At 47.3% G+C, this 27,204-nt stretch overlaps 1 protein-coding gene across 1 annotated transcript; it reads left to right on the top strand.

The window, feature by feature from the left end:
- The first annotated feature begins 3,857 nt into the window (after positions 1-3,857).
- On the top strand, positions 3,858-26,500 carry LOC142254305 (uncharacterized). The gene is made up of 9 exons (XM_075325353.1): positions 3,858-3,951; positions 13,285-13,332; positions 13,462-13,503; positions 14,120-14,201; positions 14,640-14,658; positions 22,553-22,672; positions 22,993-23,133; positions 24,582-24,621; positions 26,214-26,500. Exons 1-9 carry the CDS (start codon positions 3,858-3,860, stop codon positions 26,498-26,500), a joined length of 873 nt encoding a protein of 290 aa, XP_075181468.1.
- The last annotated feature ends 704 nt before the right edge of the window (positions 26,501-27,204 follow it).

Raw genomic sequence — 27,204 nt, 5'->3', positions numbered from 1 at the left:
AACTGCACCTCTGAAGTTGCCTCAGTTATTTCATCTGCATAGACATTTACAAGCACCAACTGTGCCCCGGGCATTGCTCCACCTGTGGGGAGCAGTACCACCATTGCTGCCATAACATCATCCCGGAGGCCTCACACAGCAGCGGCGGCTTATTAGCCGCATACCACAGGTGGCGTCACGAACACAAACTTTAACTCAAGCCACATATACTACTGACACCCACCAGGGCCACGGAGCCGGGCCCAGCCACCACTGACCACCACCGGACTAGTCCGGCCCGGCACCGGGTGTCCCATAGCCCTGGGGTGGGCGAGTCAGATTCACTTTCTATCATGGAGTGAGCACAACCTGGGCGAGACATACCGGCCGTCATAGATAACCCCGGTCACAGTCTCACAATACATATACTCACTTCTCTTCATTACCCCGCTGCTCCGGTCTCTTCAGTGTGTCCACTGTTCTGCCACTCTGCACATCTTAGCACAGTGGTGCGCAGCAGTGGCATCATCGCGCTCCGCTGTGCTGACACGTCAGATCGCAGACACAGCGGGAGAATGATGAGAGAGGCAGCACAGCGCTCACTCTCTCATCATTGTTTTCAAATGTATCGGCATCTGTGATGTGCGATACTCGGTGGGGCGCCCATTGGCCCTATAACAGTCGCGTGGCCTATCGCCATTGGTGATGCGCCATTGGCTGAGGTCCTCGGGCCCCCTAAACCCCCGGGCTCAGTCACAATGGCGACCCCTGCGACCGCAATCGTTCCACCCCTGCTAATATCCTATTTATTATACAGAGTATATTATTTGTTATAGGACGAGATTCTTGTTTTTTTAGGTGCCGTTCATTGTTTGAAACTGGCACTTACAGGACCTTTGAGTCGATACTTAAGGGTACTGTTATGTGATATATTTTTGTAATAGGGCATGGGTTGTTACCTTATTGAGGGTGCATTGTACTTATTGCTGCCTAGTGGCTTTTTAAGTGTTGTTATCATTGTTCTTTTTATACATTTGTATAAAGAAATATGTACTTATGGAGATTCCTTTTGCACTTGCATACTTCTTTTTGTTTTCAATTGTTAATCACTAAAGGGGGCTTTACACGCAACAACATCGCTAACAAGATGTCGTTGGGGTTACGGAATTCGTGACGCACATCTGGCCTCGTTAGCGACGTCATTGCGTGTGACACGTACGAGCGACCGCTAACGATGCAAAATACTTACCAAATCGTTGATTGTTGACACATCGTCCATTTCCCAAATATCGTTGCTGATTTTGGGGGCAGGTTGTTGGTCGTTCCTGAGGCAGCACACATCGCTACGTGTGACACCCCAGGAACAACAAACAACACCGTACCTGCGTCCTACGGCAACGAGGTGGGCGTGACTTTCATGCGGCTGCTCTCCGCCCCTCCGCTTCTATTGGACGCTTGCCGTGTGACGTCGCTGTGACGCCGCACGAACCGCACGAACCGAAGGAGGCTGTTCGCCGGCCACAGCGACGTCGTTAGGAAGGTAAGTATGTGTAACGGGTCCTAGCGATATTGTGCGCCACGGGCAGCGATTTGACCATGACGCACAAACGATGGGGACGGGTGCTTTCACGAGCGACATCGCTAGCGATGTCGCTGCGTGAAAGCAGCCTTAAGTGTTAGAATGGCTTTTGGATAGCAGGAAACCGAGGCTCCTAAGCTGTCCCTCAAGCTAGGGGACACTACACTATTCCTAATCTCAGGAATACTCCTGATGGTGAAGAGGCTTGAGTCTCCTTCTTGACCCTTGCTCCTAACCAGTCCTGATCTGATTCCCCCTTCCCCCAGGGAGGGATGGGACAGGAGTGTGTTGAAACCACAGAAAAAGACAAACAAAGGAAAAAACAAAACTCTGTCACACAGCACACATACACAAAGGTACAGACAATAAGAGATTCAGGAGGAAAAACATGTGCAGGAAGAAAGTACAAAACAACAGGGGTTAGCTCCACAAGCGCTTCAAGCAATAGGCACAACTGAAGCACCACTTTCACCAGAGTCTGGAAAACCACACCTCACAGACCAACATAGCATAAACTATAGCTGGCATGGGTAGAAAGATTCCACCAGCATAAATAGGAGGGGAGCAAATGTCATAGGCCTCCCCACAAAATGTAATTAAATGAGCAAGCAGACTAGCAGGGATTAACTCTTGCTAGCCTGCCTATGAATCAGCACACAGCAGGTCGACATCTGAGTCTGCCTGTGTTGATCCCAGACACCAGAGAAACTATCTGCAATCTGAACATAGTCCAATGCCACCATGACAGTCAGCAAAGTTTGTGCAAAATTCTGTGTAACACTTCTGTGTTAGATTGATTTCCTTAATAGTGGTGCCCCCTTAGTTTTAAAATTTGTATACAATTTGGTTGCTACATATTAGTTTATTATTTATTTAAGATTCTTATTTCGCACTGAACCCCTTTTTTTTGTGCACTGTTTATGTTTATAGACTTGGGCTATTCTATTGAGTACGTCAGTCCTAGTATTTGAAGTAGGATTTGTCCCCTCCACTCTCTCCAACGGTTCCCACTTCAGTAGAATTAGAAAAAACCCTCTAACATTGCGCATTTGTGTGCATAAAAAAGAGACGGATATCACAAGTGGTACACTGCAGTCAGGGGGTAACGTTCACCTGGAATCACCAAGCCCAGACTCCTCCATCAAACGCAGATAGAGCAGTGTGATCCGTCCCTGCACAGAACACGTCTCCTCCAGAGTCCGGTGGTGGCGGCTTTACACCACTCCATCCGATGCTCAGCATTGTGCTTGGTGATGTGCGGCTGCTGCAGTTGCTCGGCCATGAAGCCCCCGGCGGGCGCAGTGTTTGTGCTGATGCTTCTGCTCCTCAGCACTCGGCCCCCCCTGTTGTGTAACATTATAGGGTCTCCACTTCGGGGCTGAATTGCTTCGGTTCCTTCCACGTCTCAATATCACTCACAGGTGATGGGGATATTTAGGAGGATGAAATGTCATGAACGGACTTGTGACCAGTATGGCTCTGTAATTGGAGCCCTTTAAAAAGGGTAATTTTGTTACACATTAAACGAGGCCGATGACATGGCGAGGACCCGGATATTATGTACTGGGGCTATGGATGTTATACACTGGTTGGCTATGGGGCTATGGATGTTATACACTGGGGGGGCTATGGGACCAGATGTTATACACCAGAGGCAATGGGGCCGGATATTATACACTGGGGGACTATGGGATCAGATATTATACACCAGAGGCAATGGGGCCGTATATTATACACTGGAAGGGCTATGGGGTCGGATGTTATACACTGGGGGGGCTATGAGGCTGGATGTTATACACTGGTTGGCTATGGGGCTGGATGTTATACACCGGGGGCTATGGGGCCGGATGTTATACACTAGGTGGGCTATGGGGCCGGATGTTATACACTGGGGGGCTATGGGGCCGGATGTTATACACTGGGGGGCTATGAGGCCGGATGTTATACACTGGGGGGCTATGGGGCCGGATGTTATACACTGGGGGGCTATGAGGCCGGATGTTATACACCGGGGGCTATGGGGCCGGATGTTATACACTAGGTGGGCTATGGGGCCGGATGTTATACACCAGGGGCAATTGGGCCAGATGTTATACACTGGGATGACTATGGCGCCGGATGTTATACACCAGGGGCAATGGGGCCAGATGTTATACAGTGAGGGGGCTAGATGTTATAGGCGGCTATGGGGCTGAATGTTATACATTGGGATAGCTATGCGGCTGGATGTTATACACCAGGGCGCTATGGGGCCATATGTTATACAGTTGGGGGGCTAGATGTTATACACTAGGGGACTATGGGGACAGATGTTATACATTGGGGGCGCTTTGGGGCCGATTACACCAGGCGCTATGGGACTGAAAGAGAAATGAGAATTCAAGAATTAAGAGGTGCGTCTCAATACTTTTCTCCATTTAATGTAGTGCATTCCTTTATCACGGCCTCTAAATAATTTCCCTTGGGGGCAAAGTACTGAATGGGCAAAATAAATTGTCACATTCTTTCAGAACATTTCTTTCTGTCTTTCACGTACAAAGCAGTTAGTTGAGTTTAACTTGTAGACTGTGAGCCCTCGGGGGCAGGGTCCTCTCTCCCCATGTAGACTGAGAGTCCTCGCGGACAAGGTCCTCTCGCCTCCTGTAGACTGTGAGCCCTCGTGGGCAGGGTCCTCTACCCTCCTGTAGACTGTGAGCCCTCGGGGGCAGGGTCCTCTCTCCCCATGTAGACTGAGAGTCCTCGCGGACAAGGTCCTCTCGCCTCCTGTAGACTGTGAGCCCTCGTGGGCAGGGTCCTCTACCCTCCTGTAGACTGTGAGCCCTCGGGGGCAGGGTCTTCTCTTCTCCTGTAGACTGTGAGGCCTCGGGGGCAGGGTCCTCTCTTCTTCTGTAGACTGTGAGCCCTCACAGGCAGGGTCCTCTCTCCTCCTGTAGACTGGGAGCCCTTGGGGGCAGGGTCCTCTCTTCTCCTGTAGACTGAGAGCCCTCGCAGGCAGGGTTCTCTCTCTTCCTGTAGACTGTGAGCCGTCGGGGGCAGGGTCAATTTGACACGCCCAGCTCCAGGACTGGGGGGTACTGGTTACCGGGCTGGACTAGTCTGGTAATGTCGCGGCGGCACAGCCCGGTTCCGTGACCCTGGCGATGTCTTTCAATAATAAAGGGATGATGATTATGATGATGGGAGTTGTAGTTAAAAGTAAATGTTTGTGACGGCACCTGTGGTACTGCGGCTATGTGGGCCGCCGCTGTGCTGTGTATTCCCCGAGTCAGATGATGATGGCGCAGCTGAGGTGATATTGCTCCCCACAGGTAGAGCTTGAGGCCCGGGGATCATGAGAGGGAGCGGGAAGACGTAGACGACCCTGGGGGGTTGCAGTCAAAGTCTTTACTCACGGTACCAGTTACACAGGTGTACAGTAAGCCGCCAATCACCCGCGGTATGCTGGGATCCACCGTGATGGGCTCCCGCCGATCCCGGGCAGCTCAAAGGTCAATACCGGTGCACCCCTCAGATGTGCCTTTCCTGGTCGTCTCTACTGCGCTGACTCTCGCCCTCCTGTCCCGCGTCTCTGCACACAGTGCCCTGAGCCAGGGGCCGTGGACCTTCAACGGGTTTTCTGCCTGCTTGGCCCCCTGATCCTCTGTGGCCCCCTTCTAGCGGATTCCTGTGCTGATTTTCAGCCCTGGATGCTTGTAGCCACCCAGGCCCCAGGTGTTACTAAAGAGTATGTTAGTTTTCTTTTAGTCTAGGGACCGGGTCCCCATTTTGCAGCCAGATCCTTCCACCCGAAGTTCTGTGGAGCAAGCCCACAGGTGCCTCCTGCACTCCCGTGTCTTTAGGATCCCTTCTTCTGTGTCACCCGGGTCGAGCAGGACCTTCGGGTCTCTACGCTCCGGTGGCCTCCTCACCACCCTTCTTGAGCGTTAGCCTCTCACTGTCACTGTCAACTATCAACTCACTTCACGCCCACTCACCTCAGACACCTTACCCACTAAGCTGCACCCCCAGACTGGCTTTGGGGACAGTGCTAGCCACTATACAAGTCCAGCTGCACTAGGCCCTAACCACGGTTTAGTGGAGTGTTGTGATGAGTCTGTCTGTGTGCGTGTGTCGTGTGAACTGGTGTATGACCCCTTCCTTACCCTGGGATGGGATACAGGTGGATGAGGTGCAGCACCTCTGTGGCGACGAAAGCCTCAGGCGTGGCACACTCTCTCCTCCTGTAGACTTTGAGGCCTCGCGAGCAGGGTCCTCTCTCCCCGTGTAGACTGTGAGCCCTCGGGGGCCAGGTCCTCTCTCCTCCTCTAGACTGTGAGCCCTCGGGGGCCGGGTCCTCTCTCCTCCTGTAGACTGTGAGCCCTTGGGGGCCGGGTCCTCTCTCCTCCTGTAGACTGTGAGCCCTCAGGGGCCGGGTCCTCTCTCCTCCTGTAGACTGTGAGCCCTCGCGGGCAGGGTCCTCTCTCCCCATGTAGACTGTGAGCCCTCGGGGGCAGGGTCCTCTCTCCTCCTGTAGACTGTGAGCCCTCAGGGGCCGGGTCCTCTCTCCTCCTGTAGACTGTGAGCCCTCGCGGGCAGGGCCCTCTCTCCCCATGTAGACTGTGAGCCCTCGGGGGCAGGGTCCTCTCTCCTCCTGTAGACTGTGAGCCCTCGAGGGCCGGGTCCTCTCTCCTTTTATATAAGTCTGTGCCTTGTATTGTTCATGATTATTGTAGTTCTTTTTATGCATACCCTTTTCACTTGTAAAGCGCCATGGAATTAATGGCACTATAATAATAATAATAATAATAATAATAAAAAATAATAATAATAACAACTTTCAGACATTGTCTAAAATAAATGCTTTTCCACTAGACTCTTAGATGTCAACAAACGCAGCAGAGAAAACTATCTGACATGTAGATATGCTTTTGGCACAAAAAATGAAGAACTGGTACTAAGGATAAAAAATAAAAATTACAGACTAATAAAGCCCATTAGTCAGTAATAATTTTTAAACTCTGAAATAGATGTCGCCATATTGGAAGTCATTGCGGAAATCACCCAAATTACATATTGCAACTTAAAAGTAGTTACCCTATTTTCGGTTTATAAGACACCCCAGATTATAAGACGCACCCCACAATTTAAAAGAGGAAAATAGGAAAAAATAATTTTTTATTTTAAAATGAGGGTCCATCTTCTAATCCTAGTGCGTCTTAATCCTAATACTCACCAGGGGGGAGCGGCGGTGGTGGAACTGCTCAGGAAGGTCACAGGAGGCCGGGTAGGCAATGCTGCGGGCTCAAAGGAAGGGATGTCGCGGCTCAGGAGGGTCAGCGATACTGCAGGCTCGGTGATGTAGTGGCTGGCACCATTGAATCCCCCGGATATGGCTTACCAGGGCAACGGTGGTGGAGCCAGGTCAAGGGAGGCAGGATCACAGGACGTGCTCAGGGGTGTCGCGGCGGGCACCATTGATCTGCGGGCAGGCCCTCTGTGGAGGGGTCACAGGACGAGGTGTCTCGGCGGCGGGTGCATTGAGCTGACTGCCAGCTCCATTGAATCGCCCGCGCTTGACGAGATGAACTTCAAGAAAATGGCTGCAGAGGTGGCGCGTGCATAGATAGGACTCCGTGGCCATTTTCTTGAAGTTCATTGCATCAATCTGCACACATGGAGCCTCCGCACCCATGTGAGGTACAGAGTATTTTAGGCACATTCCCCATTGGGAGGTGCCTGTACAATATGTCTTAGCCACTATTCCTGTCTGTAGCTAGTTGTCAAGTCCCCTGCACCATTAGTCCGTTTATTAAGCAATAATCTGTGTCTTCCTCCTGCCCTTGCGCAGTGCTCCTATTGTGCCTGCCTGACCCTGCTGTGGTCGCCTGCACCTGTCATCATCTACTTCATCCGCTGAGCCAACCAGTAACCTGCCTACACCTGCCAGTGTTCATCCTACTCACAGTGTACTCCTGAACTTAGTCTGCACCTGCCAGTGCTCGCCTGCCTTTATTTTTGGTCATTGTACCTTCACCTATGCCTGTTCCTGCTCTCCATCCTGTGGCGCCAGCAGCCAAAGCACTGTGATCCCCTGGAGCTGTGCCAGTTGGCTACCTATCTGCGTAAGTCTATCTTCTCCATCTGAGAGGCTAATTAAGTCTTGGTAGCTGCTCTGGTCGCTCCTTCAGGCCAGAGATCGGTGCCTAGGTCCTGTGGGTCCACCCTCCTCTCGCTCATGCCACTTTTCCTGAAGTCCTTAAGCTGGTTTATGACCACATCAAAGTTGAGCAGAATGGCTACCTTGTAAAACTGTGAAGGGCTTGGGAGAAGAATCGAAAAAGTGAATACAGGGTGTGTTATTATGTGATGGAATAATTTGAGTGGCCCGGAGGTAAAAATAAACCTTTATTTTATATTACGGTTCATGTGGGAACAAATTTTAATAAGAAACTACAAAGATGCCTTCCTCTAACAGCACCACTTACACCTAGCTCTGATTGCTGCTGTTTGTCCACTAAAGGCCGCTTTACACGCTGCGATCTCGCTAGCGTTCGTACCCTCTCCCATCGATTGTGCGTCACGGGCAAATCGCTGCCCGTGGCGCACAAAATCGCGCGGACCCGTCACACTACTTACCTGCCTAGTGGCGTTGCTGTGACCGGCGAACCGCCTCCTTTCTTTTTCCTTTCACAGCGACATCACTAAGCGGCCGCCCAATAGAAGCGGAGGGGCGGAGATGAGCGGGACGTAACATCCCGCCCACCTCCTTCCTTCCTCATTGCTGGCGGCTGCAGGTAAGGTGATGTTCCTCGTTCCTGCGGTGTCACACATAGCGATGTGTGCTGCCGCAGGAACGACGAACAGCATCGTACTTGCAGCTGCAACGATAATTGGGAATAGGGGGGCATGTCACCGATTAGTGATTTTGAACGTTTTTGCGACGATTCAAAACCGCTCATGGGTGTCACACGCAACGACATCGCTAACGCGGCCGGATGTGCGTCACAAATTCTGTGACCCCAACGACATCACTTTAGCGATATCGTAGCGTGTAAAGCGGCCTTTAAACGCTGCTGTCAATCTTAATCACCAGTAACATTTAACTGGTGGGGGTTTCCATTCCAGCACCCAATGACCCCCCCTGCAACGTGATCAAGCAGTGTCGATGGCTTGCCCTGGTACTACTACTGAAGGTCCACGATTCTTACTATATATTGCCAAACTGAAGTCTGCTAGTATATAGTACAAGAAAATAAATAATTGTTTTCATGTCTCCTAGAAGCACAACAAAAATAAGTGAAAAGTCTTAAAAATTATTTAAAAGAAAAGTTTGAATACCCCCCTTTTCAAATAATTAAAAACAAAAATAACAACAAAAAACTCAAATAAGAATCATATAATATCGCCATTTCTAGAAGATTTCAATCTATAAAAATGTAAAATTAATCAACCCATACAATAAATGGCATAAAAAAATAAATATAATCAAAATCCGCATTTAAACAAAATTTGACCGGTGCAAAAGTATGGGCACCTCAACATAAAAGTGACATTAATATTTTGTAGATCCTCCTTTTGCAGAAATCACAGCCTCTAGTCGCTTCCTGTAGCTTTTAATGAGTTCCTGGATCCTGGATGAAGGTATATTTGACCATTCCTGTTTACAAAACAATTCCAGTTCAGGTAAGTTTGATGGTCGCCGAGCATGGACAGCACGCTTCACATCATCCCACAGATGTTCAATGATATTCAGGTCTGGGGACTGGGATGGCCATTCCAGAACATTGTAATTGCTCCTCTGCATGAATGTCTGAGTAGATTTGGAGCGGTGTTTTGGATCATTGTCTTGCTGAAATATCTATCCCCTGCGTAACTTCAACTTCATCACTGATTCTTGCACATTATTGTCAAGAATCTGCTGATACTGAGTTGAATCCATGCGACCCTCAACTCCTGGTGCTGGCATTGGCCAAACAGCTTTAAAGCATTATGGAACCTCCACCAAATTTTACTGTGGGTAGCAAGTGCTTTTCTTGGAATGCCGTGTTTTTTTGCCTCCATGCATAACGCCTTTTTGTATGACCAAACAACTCAATCTTTGTTTCATCAGTCCACAGGACCTTCTTCCAAAATATAACTGGCTTGTCCAAATGTGTTTTCGCATACCTCAGGCGACTCTGTTTGTGGCGTGCTTGCAGAAACGGCTTCTTTCGCATCACTCTCCCATACAGCTTCTCCTTGTTCAACGTGCGCTGTATTGTTGACCGATGCACATTGACACCATCTGCAGCAAGATGAAGCTGCAGGTCTTTGGAGGTGGTCTGTGGATTGTCCTTGACTGTTCTCACCATTCTTCTTCTCTGCCTTTCTGATATTTTTCTTGGCCTGCCACTTCTGGGCTTAACAAGAACTGTACCTGTGTTCTTCCATTTCCTTACTATGTTCCTCACAGTGGAAACTGACAGTTTAAATCTCTGAGACAACTTTTTGTACCTTCCCCTGAACAACTATGTTGAATAATCTTTGTTTTCAGATCATTTGAGAGTTGTTTTGAGGAGCCCATGATGCCACTCTTCATAGGAGATTCAAATAGGAGAACTACTTGCAAGTGGCCATCTTAAATACCTTTTCTCATGATTGGATACACCTGCCTATGAAGTTCAAAGCTCAATGAGGTTACAAAACCAATTTAGTGCTTTAGTAAGTCAGTAAAATGTAGTTCGGAGTGTTCAAATCAAGAAATTGATAAGGGTGCCCATACTTTTGCACTGGTCAAATTTTGTTTAAATGCGGATTGCACATTTTCTGTTAGTACAAAAAACCTCATTTCAATCCAGAAATAATACTCAGTCCATCAGTTATTAGATAAATGAAACTGAAATAGCTGCTGCAAAAACCCAAATTGTTATAAAGAAAAAAGGTTAACATTAATAGGGGTGCCCAAACTTTTTCATATGACTGTATCTTGCGATTGCATGAGCGATCGCACCCGACCCCGTCGTTTGTGCGTTGCCCATGGCGCACAATGTTGTTAACCCCCGTCAGACGTACTTACCTCCCTCACGACATCGCTGTTGGCGGTGAACATCCTCTTCCTGAAGGGGGAGGGACGTTCGGCGTCACAGCGACGTCACACAACGGCCGCCCAATAGAAGCGGCGGGGCGAAGATGAGCGGGACGTAAATATCCCGCCCACCTCCTTCCTTCCTCATTGCCGGTGGGACGCAGGTAAGCTGTGTTCGTCGTTCGCAGGGTGTCACACGTAGCGATGTGTGCTGCCTCGGGAACGACGAAGCACCGGCGCGCAGAAGGAGGAACGAAAATATGAAAATGAACGACGTGTCAACGAGCAACGATAAGGTGAGTATTTTTGCTCGTTAACAGTCGTTCGGAGGTGTCACAAGCTACGACATCTCTAACGATGCCGGATGTGTGTCACGAATTCCGTGACCCCGACGACATATCGTTAGATATATCGTAGCGTGTGACGGGGCCTTAAGACTGACAGTCATCTTGTGCTTTTTCATTTTTTAATTGCGCTAACAGTTGTTGCCTTCTAACCAAGCTGCTTGCCTGTTGTCCTGTTTCCTATCCCAGCTTGTGCAGGTCTACAATTTTGTACCTGGTGTCCTTAGACAGCTGTTTGGTATTGGCCATGGTGGAGAGGTTGGAGTGTGATTAAGTTTGTGGACAGGTGTCTTTTATACAGATAAGGAGTTCAAACAGTTGGAATTAATACAGGTAATGAGTTCAGAAAAGGAGGGCTTCATATAGAAAAAAATAACAGGTCTGTAAGAGCCAGAATTCTTGCTGGTTGGTAGTTGATTAAATACTTATTTCATGCAATAAAATGCTAATTAATTATTTAAAAATTAAAATGTGATTTTCTGGATTTTTTTTATTCTGTCAGATTTGAAGTGTACCTATGATAAAATCTACAGACCTCTCCATTCTTTGTAGGTGGCAAAACTTGCAAAATAGACAGTGTATGAAATACTTATTTTCCCCACTGTACATAGTTTAGTATAGAAAAATATTAACATTGTAGCGCCCCTGAGCCACTCAGGGCACTATTAGGAACTGCATCCTTACGGGGATGCAGGGCCTACCCCCAGGGACCTGGAACACCAGTGCCAGCAACACCTAGACACACCAAAATCCTAGTTACCACTCCACACCAGGGATAATTGGTTAGTCAAATACAAGGGGATGGCCACCTAGAGGGCGGAGCCAGAGCAGAGGACTAGACAACCTGGTGAGAGGGGACAGCAGTCAGTTCAGCAGTAGTAATGAAAGTAGTAAGACGTGCCTAGAGCTGGGTCATGTAAGGGTGGCCCGGGGGCACAGGAGAGAGGTCGCCAGGGCAGGTACACCCAAGTACTGCTGGGACCAGATCACACACAGGCACAGGGTCCTAGGTAAGGCAATAGTTTCATATGGCCTGGCAAATACCTGCACAGTGAGGGGACCATCACGGACCTCACTGACCCACAGATCCGGGGGAATCGGTAGTAAAACAACGATCAGGGATTGGGACACAGACCAGCCCTACAGGGTCCACCCTGCCCGCCATATGGACAAGGAGACTGCCACAATAAGGGACAGTCAGGCCCCAAACCACTTCACGCTACGGGGACTCAACCACACTGAGGCTGACGGGGACAGAGCAACCGAGTCATCAACTGGCACTGGAAATACAGGGACCTGAACCAGCCGTCCAAGGGTCAAGAGTGAGTAGAGATTGTTAACTACAACCATGGTGTGGCCTCCCTTATTACTCCATCATACATCTGCCAGGCTCAGCCCTACCTGCGGAGGGCCTACCACCACAGCTGCCATTACTACCAGCACTGAGGGATATCACTTTGGTGGACGTTGCCCAGTCCCATGCCCTGGATGCTTTTTAATGGGGAGTATTTACAAGGGAGGTTAAAGTCATTTGTGTGACACCACCTGCGGGTTGCGCTGAACTACAGAGCTGGCAGTGACATGTTTCCTTTGTACAGAGCATCTTACATATTGGAGATGTTCTGCTGTATTTCTCTGAGCACTAGCTGGCAGGTTGATTGACAGCACAGGACTCCATGCAGATTCTGGGAGGTGCTGATTACTCGGGTGTTCCTCCTTCCTGGTAATTGCTCTGTTTCATTACTGAGCATGCTCTCCCAGAACCTCGCCAGTCGTACTCTCTGGTTCTGCAGTTGTGCTCTTGGCTGGTGTTTGTGCTCTTGTTCTCATCTAAGTTTCTTGACCTCGGACCGTTGATTCTCTCCTCTATGCTCTCTCCCTGTTCTTGTCGTTACCTCCTGGCTTGTGACCCTGGCCTATTTCCTGACCACGTCTCTGTCTGCTCCCTGAATCTAATACGTACTCTCCTGGAATTCTGACCCTCGGCTTGCGACTTGACTGCGTTTCTGCTTACTCCCTGTGTCCTGTCGTGTCCTCCTGTTTCCTTACCCCGGCTTGTCTGACTAATTTCCATCCATACTGTCCGTAAGTAGTGACTAGCATCACAGTAGCAGTATTTTATTGAAAAAAGTGGGCATAGATCTGTAGTAAAAACTAAACAGCATAGAAAAAAGATGTCACCTATTTCCCCAATGGGTTTTATCACTATCCCCACACTAGAACGCCTAAGTATCTCTCATTAGTAACTCCAACTTGGAATCCTATTTCTTTTACATTAGTACTCCTAGGTTTACTTTTTACCTTCAATCCTGCAAGTAATTGTTTTTATCATTTTTTAGTGCTAAACCGAAATGATTCATTCAATGATGTGCCTAGACACAAAGCAGGTAAGAGACAAGAGAATGATTCCAGGCATTAATATGTGGGAGTTTTGCAAAGCTAAAAAGCTTATGGGCTTGGAGAATGGTGGCATTTTCTTTTCCGCTCACTCTTGGATGTATTTTTATTGATTTTAGAGCCAACCGATCCACCAGATGACCAAGCAGGATCCCATTTAGGTGAGTAGAGAGGATCAAATGCATAAACTACCTGGCTGAGTCATTAAGAATGAGGTTGCACACACCAGTCTTAAAGGAAACCAATCAGCAGGATTTTCGTATATAACCTAAAGCCTGTGCTATACTGGCGCTATCAGGCCGATTGTCTGCATACCTTTAGTGCTCAGCCAACATAGCTGATACCAGGAAGCAACATTTTTCTGTTACCTGAGGCCCCACCCCTTCTGGTCACATGGGTATGACATCAGCACAGGTCCTTTTAGTCACAAACTAAAACGATTGTATAATAGAATTAGCATAAGTAACTCTGAGAGTGGATAACTATGAATACCCACCCCAGCTATCAGCTGACCGGCAGCTGCTGTCACTCAACAAGCTGCTGATTTTATAATCTTTACTTGCCTGTATTTCAGAAACTATACATCCAATCTGACAACTAATGATATGTATAAAATCATCCTGATAGCGCCAGCATAGCCCTTGCTTTAGGTTATATAGGAAAATCCTGGTGGTTGGTGCACTTTAACCAACTTATGTGCGTTATGGGTATTGATTTTTAAGTATTTCCCTGTATAGTAAATATTTTACCCAAGACTTTTTTTTCTATATTTTACAGGCCTAATTATAACATTACCCACAGTGGGTTTTCTTGTCCTCATCATCTTCTTCATTATGGGATACATCTGTTACAAAAGTAAGTAATGCTCCTCAGCAGAAATCTGAATGTTTTCTCTACAGACATAATTCCTTAAGATAGGTAATGAGATGGATAGATACCGGTATATAGACAGCAGCACTTTTTTCCAACAGGTAAACTTCTGTGGTCTTTAGGCACCCATGTACAAGCAACAGTTCGATTTGTCAAACCTTGAACCTTTCTTGAGGCACGAGCTCACAGCCTGAAGAAGAGTCAAAATATTGCATGTACATAGGTGAACAAAGACGATATTTTTTTCCACTTTTATACGTCTGGAGCGCTGTAATTTTTAGCTGTATGTATATGGAGGACACCAGATTGGTATCCCGAGGCTTGAACTATCCTGTTTTGTATAGTGCTGTTACAGTACCTCTGTAGATAAATACTATATTGAGAGTAAAGTTCTAATACCAATTTGTATTTGTTTCCTTTTAGGAAGGGCCAATGATAACATTAAGGTAAGTGGTGTATATTTGTATATTTCTTATCATTCTGCTTTTGGAGGTGTACAATGTGTCGACAGGTGGCTGCCAAGAAGCAGCAAGTATCCTGCTCACTTCCTCGCCAGCACCTATCAATACAATGTCATCAGTGTGGGTGGCATCTCGGGCAGTAGATTCTACTTTTTTGTTCCTATTATTTTTTTGACACCCATATAATTTGCAATAATGTAGTACACATGGTTTCTATCATAGTGTAATGATAACTAGACCTTCAAAAACTCATTGTTAAGCCTGTGACTCCCCAGGGCTACGGGGTACTTGGTCCCGGGCCGTATATGTACGAGGATGCTGTGTCACGGTTGTGTAACGGCTCATGCCCGGTTCCAGGACCCAGTTGCTTTTTAATGGGGAATATGTACATACCTCCCAACTTTTAAAGAAGGAAAAGAGGGACAAAGTTTGCGGCGCGCGTAGCGCGCCGCGGCAAATTTTTAGGCCACGCCCCCTAACCACACCCATTTCACAGTCACGCCCATATCCACTCCCCATCCACACCCATTCAGCACAAACACGCAGGCAGCCGGCGGGCCTCCAGCACGGACACGCAGGCAGCCAGCGGGCCTCCAGCACGGACACGCAGGCAGCCGGCGGGCCTCCAGCACGGACACGCAGGCAGCCGGCGGGCCTCCAGCACGGACACGCAGGCAGCCACAGTGAGGCGGCCGGTCGCCTTCACAGACAGGCGGCCGGCCGCCTTCACAGACAGGCGGCGGGCCGCCCGCACAGAGAGGCGGCCAGCCGCCCGCAGAGAGAGGCGGCCGGCCGCCCGCACAATGAGGCGGCGGGCCGCCCGCACAGACAGGCGGCAGGGGGGCGCCCGCACAGACAGGCGGCAGGGGGGGGGCCCGCACAGACAGGCGGCAGGGGGGCGCCCGCACAGACAGGCGGCAGGGGGGCGCCCGCACAGACAGGCGGCAGGGGGGCGCCCGCACAGACAGGCGGCGGGGGGGCGCCCGCACAGACAGGCGGCGGGGGGGGCGCCCGCACAGACAGGCGGCGGGGGGGGCGCCCGCACAGACAGGCGGCGGGGGGGCGCCCGCACAGACAGGCGGCAGGGGGGCGCCCGCACAGACAGGCGGCAGGGGGGCGCCCGCACAGACAGGCGGCAGGGGGGCGCCCGCACAGACAGGCGGCAGGGGGGCGCCCGCACAGACAGGCGGCAGGGGGGCGCCCGCACAGACAGGCGGCAGGGGGGCGCCCGCACAGACAGGCGGCAGGGGGGCGCCCGCACAGACAGGCGGCAGGGGGTGAGGGGGGAGGGAGGGAAATCAGCGCTGGGGAGATTAGTTTACTGTACCAGCAGCAGCACAGGCAGCGCTCCTCTCTATGCCACGTCTACTAGGATGGTAGGAGGGAAAAGCAGGGAGGCGGAGAGAGAGTGGGTGAGTGGAGCCCGGGAGCCGGCCGTCCCGCCCGTGGCAACGGGACAAACAACGTAAAGCGTGAAAGTCCCGCTGTATCCGGGACGGTTGGGAGGTATGCAGCATGTTAGAATGTGTACATAAGATCCCGCTGGTGGTGGCCGCAGCTTATAGGCCCCAAATCTGGTGACAGGTTCCCTTTAAAGTGAACCTGTCAGGTGCAATATGCACTCAGAGCCAGGAGCAGTTCTGGGCACATATTGCTAATCCCTGCCTAACCGTCCCTGTATACACTAGCATAGATAAAGAGATCAAGAACAAATATTTTTAAAGATCTTATATCTTATGCTAATGAGCGCGGGGACTAGTCACAAGGGCGTTACTTCACTTGGCTAGTCGGCTCGCATAGCATGTTAGCATGTTATTACGCCCCTGTGTGAGTACTAACACGCTATATGAGCCGACTAGCCAAGTGAAGTAACGCCCTTGGGACTAGTCCCCGCGCTAATTAGCATAAGATATAAGCTCTTTAAAAATACTTTTTCTATAGATGCCTTTATCTATGCTGGTGTATACAGGGACAGTTAGGGAGGGATTAGCAATATACACCCAGAACTGCTCCTGGCTCTGAGTGCAGATTGCACCTGATAGGTTCCCTTTAAAGGGAACCTGTCACCAGAAATTTAGCAAAAAAAATAAAAGATTCCCCTCTGCAGCTCCTGGGATGAATTCTGGAAAGGTTCCTGTTGCTATTGTGCCCCCTTTGAGACCTAAAATAATACTTTATGAAGTCTTACCTTTTTGTATGCAAATCTGTTTTTATGGTCACGGGGGCGGGCTGTCTGGCGTCCGTTATTCCCCCTCCTGCCGTTGTACGCCGTCCCCCATTGCTCATTTCCATACATGAGGACGCCTTCCTCATGTAACTGTCCTCCTGAAGTTTTGTGCATGCCCAGTGCCACTCTCGCGGGAGTAAGCACTGTGCAAAGTGTGAACGCTTTTGAGGTGATTGCGCAGGCGCGAGATTATGGGCGGCGCTGTGATTGTCATCAGCAGCGTCATCCAAGTACCTGCCCATAATCTCGTGCCCGCGCTTCTCACTCTGCCTCCACCGTTATGTGCAAGCACTGGCCATATGAACCACGTTACCTATTATCATGGGCGCGAGATTATGGGCGGCGCTGTGATTGTCATCAGCAGCGTCATCCAAGTACCTGCCCATAATCTCGTGCAAGCAGTAATAGGTAACATGGTTCATATGGCCAGCACTTGCGCATAACGGTGGAGTCAGAGGGAAAAGTGCGGGCACGAGATTATGGGCGGGTACTTGGTTAACGCTGTTGATGACAATCACAGCGCCGCCCATAATCTCGTGCCTGCGCAATCACCTGAAAAAGCGTTCACATGCGCAAAACTTCGGGAGGACAGTTACATGAGGAAGGCGTCCTTGTGTATGTAAATGAGCAATGGGGGACTGCGTAAAGCGGCAGGAGGGGGAATAACGGACGCCAGACAGCCCGCCCCCGTGACCATAAAAACACATTTGCATACAAACAGGTAAGACTTCATAAAGTATTTTTGTAGGTCTCAAAGGGGGCACAATAACAACAGGAACCTTTCTAGAAGCAGCCCAGGAGCTGCAGAGGGGAATCTTTTATTTTTATTGTGAAATTTCTGCTGACATGTTCCCTTTAACTGGTAGGGGAGCCAGGATAAAGCAGAGCTGAAGCTGTTGGGAAGCTAGGACCCAGCAGCTCTGCTCCACAGGCAGGAGACCACTGATCGGTAATAGAAGCCTGCAGATGTCACTCTGCATAGGTTATTGCCACTGCTATCTGCAGGAGATAAGTGCTGATTGCACGGTCTCCTCAGCTTCCTGACTCCCCGCGTGTCTGCAGCAGTGAGAAGCCGCACACGGGGAATCAGAGAACAGCTGCAGACAAACGCAGGCTCCGGGACTGGGGGGGGGTCGGCTCTGGGGGAGGGGGGGTCGCTCTGCTGCAGGGGGGGGTCGCTCTGCTGCAGGGGGTGATTCATACCTCAGCAGCAGTCACAGGAGTAGGTGCGCGCTCGGCTCTGTAATGAATAGTAGAAGGGAGAAACAGCGAGGCGGGGCTACAGTGGGTGGGTGGAGCCGTGACAAACAGCCTCACGGGCGGGACCCGGGATCAAAGGCTCAGAAGAGGGACTGTCCCGCTGTATCCGGGACGGTTGGGAGGTATGAATATGTACAGGGGAGATGAAAGAGTTTACATTGTGACGCCATTTGCGGGTTGCGGTTATGGTGATGGAACCGCCGCTGCACAGTCTGTTACCACTGGGGCTGATGGTGGTGAGAGCCTGGATGGTAGGGCCGGCCCCAGGGAGTGGATGGTGGGATCCGGCGCAGAAATAAGGGAGACCACACGATGGGGATGCAGTGCAACTTCTGTTTTTACCCACGGTGGTGTTGAGTTGAGGCATTGAGGACAGCTGGTCCCTTTTGTCCCAGTGCCGCTGTGGTGACCTGGTAGTCTCTTTCCCTGACACCTCTCACTGGTTGGTGGGACCACGTAGCTTGGAGTGTTTGTGGGTCACTTACTGTCTGTCAGCAGTGTCTCGTCCGTACGGCAGGCAGTGTGAACCCTATAGGGCCGGTGTTTTGTTCCAGTCCGTGGCTCTATCTTTACTGCTGGTGCCCCCGGATTCTTGGGTCAGTGAGGTCCGTGAAGGTACCTGGCTGTACCCTCCCTGGCAACCACTCGCCTACGCCACCTAGGTCACTGCTACACGACCCCGTCTGGAGACACGTCCGTCCCCTTCAACTGTCACTACTGGACTCTCTTGTCTGAGTGTCTGTCCCCTCCCTCCGGATTGCCGTCTAATGGACTGGACTGGCTCCACCTCTGGGTGATTATCCATTGGTTCCCGGACTAGTCAGTCATCCCTAATTGTGAATGGGAAACTGGGGATGTTATGTGTTTTGGTGTTACCGGCACTGGTCTTCCAGTTCCCTAGGGGTAGGCCTTGCATCTTTGTCAGGATGCAGTACCTAATAATGCCCTGAGAGGTTCAGGGGCGCTACAAGCCATGTGCACATACTGCGTTTTTTATGTGTTTTTTTAACGCGTTTTCGGATGCAGATTTCTCAAAAATCTGTATGCCTATCCTTAAGTCAGCGGTCAATGCGAATCCTGAAGTCTTATGTGCATGTTGCTTATTTTTTCCTTACGGATTTGGTGCAGAAAATAATCTGCAGCATGTCAATTCTTGGTGCATTTTTGTCTACACTTTTCAGCCCTTCCACCGATTGATTTCAGTATGAAAAATACATTGCGAAAAGGCACCAAAAATGCAGTAAAAACGAACAGCGATTTTGGTGCGTTTTTCTGGCAGAAGATACAGATTTCGTGTACAAAATTTCTGCACCAAATACTCAGCGTGCACACATAGCCTTAACGGGAACCTGTCATCAGAGTTGTGTATGATAAGCTGCATCCACCACAAGTAAGCCCTTATATACAGCATTAGTTGGGTCCGATGGGCGTTGCTGGTCTCGGTCCGGCGCCTCCTTTTTGCTTAATATTGCCATCCTGCTTCCCTGCTCTGGGTGGATGACGCGTCCTATGTTATTCACACAGAGGCCTCCATTCCGCTCCTGTGCACTCGCACACTACTGTGGGCAGAGCAAAGTACTATAATGTGCCGGCGCGGGGTAAGGTCAAAGAACACCCGCGCATGAGCACTACAATACTTCACTCTGCCCTCAGCAGGGAAGAGAGAAGTCTGCGTGCGCAGGAGCGCAATGGAGGCCTCTGTGTGGATGACGTAGGACGTGTCATCCACAAGGAGCTGGGAAGGAGAACAGCGATGAAAAGATCCTCTGCCGACAAACACTGTATATAAGAGCTTACTGGTGGTGGCTGCAGCTTATAAGACAAAAACCTGGTGACAGGTTCCCTTTAAGATATATATATGCACATGGCGTCTTTTTCAAGTGCATGGGACCCACCTGCAACAGCAGTACAAAATGCCCCCAAAAATGGAATATATACAAGTTCATCTCAATAAATTTAAACATCCTCGAAAAGTTAATTTATTTCAGTAACTCCATACAAAAAGGGAAACGCATATACAGTATTATATAGAGTCATTACACACAGAGGGATCAATTCCTATATATTATATAGAGTCATTACACACAGAGGGATCTATTCCTATATATTATATAGAGTCATTACACACAGAGGGATCTATTCCTATATATTATATAGAGTCATTACACACAGAGGGATCTATTCCTATATATTATATAGAGTCATTACACACAGAGGGATCTATTCCTATATATTATATAGTCATTACACACAGAGGGATCTATTCCTATATATTATATAGTCATTACACACAGAGGGATCTATTCCTATATATTATATAGAGTCATTACACACAGAGGGATTTATTCTGATGTATTATATAGAGTCATTACACACAGAGGGATCTATTCCTATATATTATATAGAGTCATTACACACAGAGGGATCTATTCCTATATATTATATAGTCATTACACACAGAGGGATCTATTCCTGTATATTATATAGAGTCATTACACACAAAGGGATCTATTCCTATATATTATATAGAGTCATTACACACAGAGGGATCTATTCCTATATATTATATAGAGTCATTACACACAGAGGGATCTATTCCTATATATTATAGTCATTACACACAGAGGGATCTATTCCTATATATTATATAGAGTTATTACACACAGAGGGATCTATTCCTATATATTATATAGAGTCATTACACACAGAGGGATCTATTCCTATATATTATATAGTCATTACACACAGAGGGATCTATTCCTATATATTATATAGTCATTACACACAGAGGGATCTATTCCTATATATTATATAGAGTCATTACACACAAAGGGATCTATTCCTATATATTATATAGAGTCATTATACACAGAGGGATCTATTTCACATGTTTATTTTATATTATATAGAGTCATTACACACAGAGGGATCTACTTCAAAGGTTTATTTCTGTTACTGTAGTTGATTATGGATTACAGCCAATGAAAACCCAAAAGTGATTATCTCAGAAAATTAGAATAATTACCACAAAACACCTGGAAAGGCTTCCTAAGCATTTAAAATGATGGCCCCTTAGTCTGGTTCAGTAGGCTACACAATCATGGGGAAGATTGCTGACTTGACAGATGTCCAGAAGCCAGTTATTGACACACTCCACAAGGAGAATAAGCCACAAAAGGTCATTGCTAAAGAAGCCGGCTGTTCACTGAATGCTGTATCCAAGCATATTAATGGTAAGTTGAGTGGAAGGAAAAAGTGTGGTAGAAAAAGGTGCACAAGCAACCGGGATAACCGCAGCCTGGATAGGATTGTTAAGAAAAGGCCATTCTAAAATTTGTGGGAGATTTACAAAGAGTGGACGCTGCTGGAGTCAGTGCTTCAAGAGCCACCACACACAGACGTATCCAGGACATGGGCTACAAGTGTCGCATTCCTTGTGTCAAGCCACGCATGACCAATAGACAACGCCAGAAGCGTCTTACCTGGGCCAAGGAGAAAAGGAACCGGACTTTTCTCAGTGTCCAAGGTGGTGTTTTCAGATGAAAGTAAACTTTGCATTTCATTTGGAAATCGCGGTCCCAGAGTCTGGAGGAAGAGTGGAGGCCACAATCCAAGCTGCTGAGGTCTAGTGTGAAGTCTCCACAATCAGTGATGGTTTGGGGAGCCATGTCATCTGCTGGTGTAGCTCCACTGTGTTATATCAAGACCAAAGTCAGCGCAGCCGTCTACCAGGAAATGTTACAGCACTTCATGCTTCCCTCTGCCGACAAGCTTTTTGGAGATGGAAGTGTCATTTTCCAGCAGGACTTGGCCCCTGTCCACACTGCCAAAAGTACCAATCCCTGGTTTACTAACCACAGTATCACTGTGCTTGATTGGCCAGCAAACTCTCCTGACCTAAACCTCATAGAGAATCTATGAGACACCAGAGCCAACAATGCAGACGAGCTGAAGGCGGCTATCACAGTAACCTGGGCTTCCATAACACCTCAGCAGTGCCACAGGCTGATCACCTCCATGCCACATTGCCGCATTGATGCAGTAATTCATGCAAAAGGAGCCTCAAATAAGTATTGATTTATTTACTGTACAGACTTTTCAGTAGGTGCCAACATTTCTGAGTTTAAAATATTTTTTCAGTTGTTCTTATATAATATTCTAATTTTCTAAGATAATGACTTTTGGGTTTTCATTGGTTATAAGCCATAATCATCAACCAAAGTTGTGAACCAATTAAAAAAACTGATCTGACCATTCTTTTGGCCAATAATAGTGTGCACATACTGTTATGGGTGCTGTGTTTGAAGTTGAACGGTGTTGCACGCTTGAAGCATTATGTGACACGCCAATTACTGTTTTGTCATTTTGCATCCTCCATTTACTTTAATGCAGAACTCTCTCCTTGGAATTACTCAGAACAGTGGAAACTCTTCATTAGACTCCGTCCATATTGAAGAAAAAGATCCCAAAGAAGAGGAACTTCCCCCGGAACACCAACCGCTGGTGCCTGCTGTATGTTTCCTGTGTAGAATTACTTGGAATTGTTGTGTCATGTGCCTTTTCCAGAAGCCATATCCTATAATTTCTCAAGCACATAGTTGTAAAGAGGGATAATTAAAGTTCTCCTGACAGTCATATCACTGCTCCTTACCAGCAAAGTAACCGCTGGTAACTCTGCTCAGTCACCACAGACTTTTTGTTTAAGCATAGTCGCTGTCGGATAGACAGAATTCTTATTTTTAAACCAACATAGCCATAAAAATTACATATTGTGGCACCCGGACTGTATCTGACAATTGCCCTGACTTCTTGTGTGTTTTCTTCATCTCCAGGAACCTTGGAGGAATGAACAGCAGACTCATCAGATGGCGGCGCCCTGTTTAGTCGGAGCGCAGAGGGAACCTGTGGAGAACCAGGTCACCGAGTCTCCGCCGGGTGACGTAGAGTATGAAGAAAGCCCACAGGTGGGAACGGTGAGTATATAATCATCATCTAATATAAAAAGCTGAGTGTATGTATATATGTATGTATGTGTGTGTGTATGTATGTATGTAAAATGTAGAAAAGGAAATCCAGCGCGGTCCAATCGATAAAACTCCACTTTATTTAAATTCTCTGAAAATCCAACATACAGCTTATGATACAGGGGACAGTGAGAACTACGCGTTTCGACGCTAGGTCTTAATCATGTATGTATGTGTGTATGTATGTCCACTAATGGAATTCGCACCGTTGCATGTACAATCACGAAATTTTGCCACAGACACTCCATTTGACTCAAAGAACGTCATAGACTATGTTTTGAGGGGAAATTTTAACCCAACGCTTTACAGTTATTCACCAAAAAAACTGCCTCCATTAAAGTCAATGGAGCTGGGAGCCACATTGCAGCCAGAACTTCAAAAGAATGCGCAGCCACGCCCTTAAGTGGAATGTTGGTGTGTCACAATGCAGTCAGGGAAAGAGATAGACAGAGAGACAGGGAAAGAGACAGACAGGGAAAGAAACAGACAGACAGAGTCAGGGAAAGAGACAGAGAAAGAGACAGACGGAAATAGACAGACAGGGAAAGAGACAGATAGACAAAGACATCCTGGGCACATACCCTTACTATTCAATCACATTCTGGGTTTAATAAGAAAACAATGCAAGGACAAAATTCGTCAAAACAGAAGTATTAGTCCATATTTTACCAGTGATGAAATGTATGAATCACAAATTCAAGTCTCAAAAAATGAAAAATCATCTTTTACAAGTTTTCTTTATTTTTTAATTGTCTATTTGGCCACCATAAAGTGCTGATTCTAATGCTCTTTACCTTTTTCTTTATTTGCCAATTCGTCGTGGAGATATGGTGCTCCTCATAAAAGTATCTTCAATATACAAATTTCTCCTTCAACTATCTGGGTGGTAATAAAAATTCTTTTCGGGGGGGTGTACTTTTGCTCCTCTATGATGTTGTCCAATCATAAGAAGGCAGCTTCCTAGAGGGGGGAAAAAAGCAAATGCCCAAAGAGAAGGGCAAAATAGTCAGGTTCAGTGTGTTCGCACGAGATATGATTTGCCTGACGTTATCACGCTGAGCCTGCCTATTTTGACCTGTCTCTGTGGGCATTGGCTTCCCCCCTCTATGACGCTGCCTTCTTTTGATTGAACAACATTATAGAGAGGCAAAAGAAAACTTCCCCAGTGAACAACTTGTGTAGATGCGTATATGAAAAACAACTAACTAAATGCCGTAATTGCTGTACTTTAGTCACCTCGCCTACTAATAATGTAAAATAAGTTATCAAAGTCCTTCAAAAAATAAACCCTCCCCCAACACTGTTAGGTGGTAATGAAAAAAATGAAGAAAAGCTGCATCCTTAAAAGATTGACATACTATCAGCAATGACATGGATTTTTTGTTTGTACTTTTCAGCTTTGTGAAGAATGTCGCAAACCACAACCATGTGATGACCGTAAGTATGAAATAACTTGTGCATTGATGTTCTTTTAATCTTTCTTACTGATAAGCCATCTTAGAGTGAAGCTTTTTGCTACCTCATTTGAGAGTAGCATGAGGTAGGGGCAGAGACCCTGATTACAGTGATGTGTCACTTACTGGTCTGCTTGCTACGGTTTTAATAAAATCCCTGTTTTAACTACTGCTGGTCTCTGTATAACCCCGCCCACATCACTTATTGGCAGATTTCTTTGATTAGCAACTTTCTGTCTATGCACAGTGTACAGTGGTGAAGGCGGCATTCTACTGAACTCATGAATATGGAGGACTACATGTGAGAAGGTTTACAAATCCTCTAAAGATAATATCCTGCTGTTAAAACAGTGATCAAAACTACAGCAAGCAGCCTAAAAAACAACATATCGCTAGAATCAGGTCTTTCCGATTGGCGACAGATTTGCTTTAAGGTGGTTATTATGAAGTCTACTAATACCTGTCAGGACGCCTGCATAATTGGCAGTTATCAAGCTCCTGTTCCATCCTAAAAAAGGGATAGATGCATAAGTGAGCCTGGCGGGATTAACCCTTTAAGGGCCCAATTTATTAGGGAGTTTTCGCCAGACTCCTTGAGACGTTGCAAAAAATTTTAGCAACTCAAAGTTGTGCAAAAAAATTGCAACTTTAGCCGGTATTGCACCAGTCTGCCCAGCTCCGCCATCTTTTTAAATAGTGGTCGGATGAGACAAGGGTCAGGCAAGCGCTCCCGACAAATTCATCATATATGTAGAAACTTTAAAATATTTTAGCTAATGGATGAACCCTTTAAACATATTTTAGAATTTGATATTGGGTGGAGTTGTGTTTTAAGCTACTGTACATCTATATTTACAAAAAACTGGAAACCAAAAAGGTAATTATTGGTGTTTATTTGTGTGTAATTTAAACGGAACCAACCACCAGGATTTTCCTATATAAACTAAAGCCAGTGCTATACTGGTGCTATCATGCTGATTCTATACATACCTTTAGTTGTGAGATCGGATGTATAGATTCTGATATATAGGCAAGTAAAGTTTGTGAAATGCACTGTTTAGGGGAGGAAGGCCAGGAGGGAGGAAGGACAGGGGGAGGAAGGATGGGAAGGAAGGACAGGGGGGAGGAAGGACAGGGGGGAGGAAGGACAGGAGGGAGGAAGGACAGGAGGGAGGAAGGACAGGAGGGAGGAAGGACAGGGGGGAGGAAGGACAGGGGGGAGGAAGGTCAGGGTGGAGGATGGACAGGCTGGAGGAAAGACAGGAGGGAGAAAAGACGGGGAGGAAGGACAGGCAGCAGACATGGGCGGGAATAGATAGCAAGACCCAACCCACCTATTAGATATTCCATTGCACCTATCATCAAATAACAGTGCATTTCACAAACTTTACTTGCCTGTATTTCAGAAACTATATATCCGATCTCACAACTAAAGGTATGTATAGAATCAGCATGATAGTGCCAGTATAGCACTGGCTTTAGTTTATATAGGAAAATCCTAGTGGTTGGTCGTCTTTAAAATATATATGGACATTTTTTTTTATTTCACTGATTACTTTCTTCTTTTTTTTCCAGAGTGGGTGGACTTTTTCTATAGTGTTATTGAAAACGTTCAGCCGGACCGCATGCTTCAGCTCATCCGAAAGCTGCACCTCCATAGAACTACAATAGATCAAATAGTAAAGGACAATCCTAATGACTGTAAAGAGCGCAGCTATAAGTTACTTGATCAATGGAGGTATCAAAAGGGCAAACAGGCCTCGATGAATGCCGTGTTTGAGGTGCTAAATTATATGGATCTCGGGGGATGCTGCGAGAATATCATAAATGATTTAAGAGCTAAAAAAATTCCCATGAATTAATGCAAATCAGTCATTTCTGGTTTGCTTGACTCGGACCAAAATCCTCTGGGTACATTAATATGGCTTCTTTGCTTAATCTGCCCGCAGTCTTCCTATGGCAGCAGAATAGGGTCTTTTTTGGAGCGTTAAGCTAGGTGCATCCACAAATATCAGTAAACGGAAAAAAGATCAGAAGCGAGTACCTGCTCTTGCTCCTAATCTCAGTGCCCTATTGCACAGTGCTCGATAAGTAACATTGTTTATTTGATATATGTATATCTTAAAGGGATTGTATCTTGATACAGACAACTGGATATACATTTCTTGATGTCTTGTTGCCATAAATATACATTTCCTGAGCTCTGGTGTTAAGCAGCCACACCCCTGAGCTTGTGAAGCCCCACCCCTGCTTATCTCCTGCTGCAGTAATGTGAACATTGATACCTCGTCAGCAGGGGAAACACAGGAATATAATGACATAGGAGGATACAAAGGCGAAAACGTTGCAGTGACTCTTATAGAATTCTAAGGACGTGACCGCCTGTGTTTGTGAATATTATTTTATTCTGTAACTGGAAGTATTTTCTTCAATTTCTTGAATTTTGTTTTGATTTGTTTCCTTTTTTTTACTATTTTTGTAAATTCAGGGGCTTAAAGGGAAACAAATAATTTTGCTATAAGAAGCTCTATGGCAGAGATACAATGTCACTAGATGCAAAACCACT

Source organism: Anomaloglossus baeobatrachus, chromosome 10 (genome assembly GCF_048569485.1).
Source record: "Anomaloglossus baeobatrachus isolate aAnoBae1 chromosome 10, aAnoBae1.hap1, whole genome shotgun sequence".
Classification (NCBI taxonomy): Eukaryota; Metazoa; Chordata; class Amphibia; order Anura; family Aromobatidae; genus Anomaloglossus; species Anomaloglossus baeobatrachus.
The sequence above is the reverse complement of the archived record's forward strand: the minus strand, read 5'-3'. Positions and strand labels throughout refer to the sequence as shown.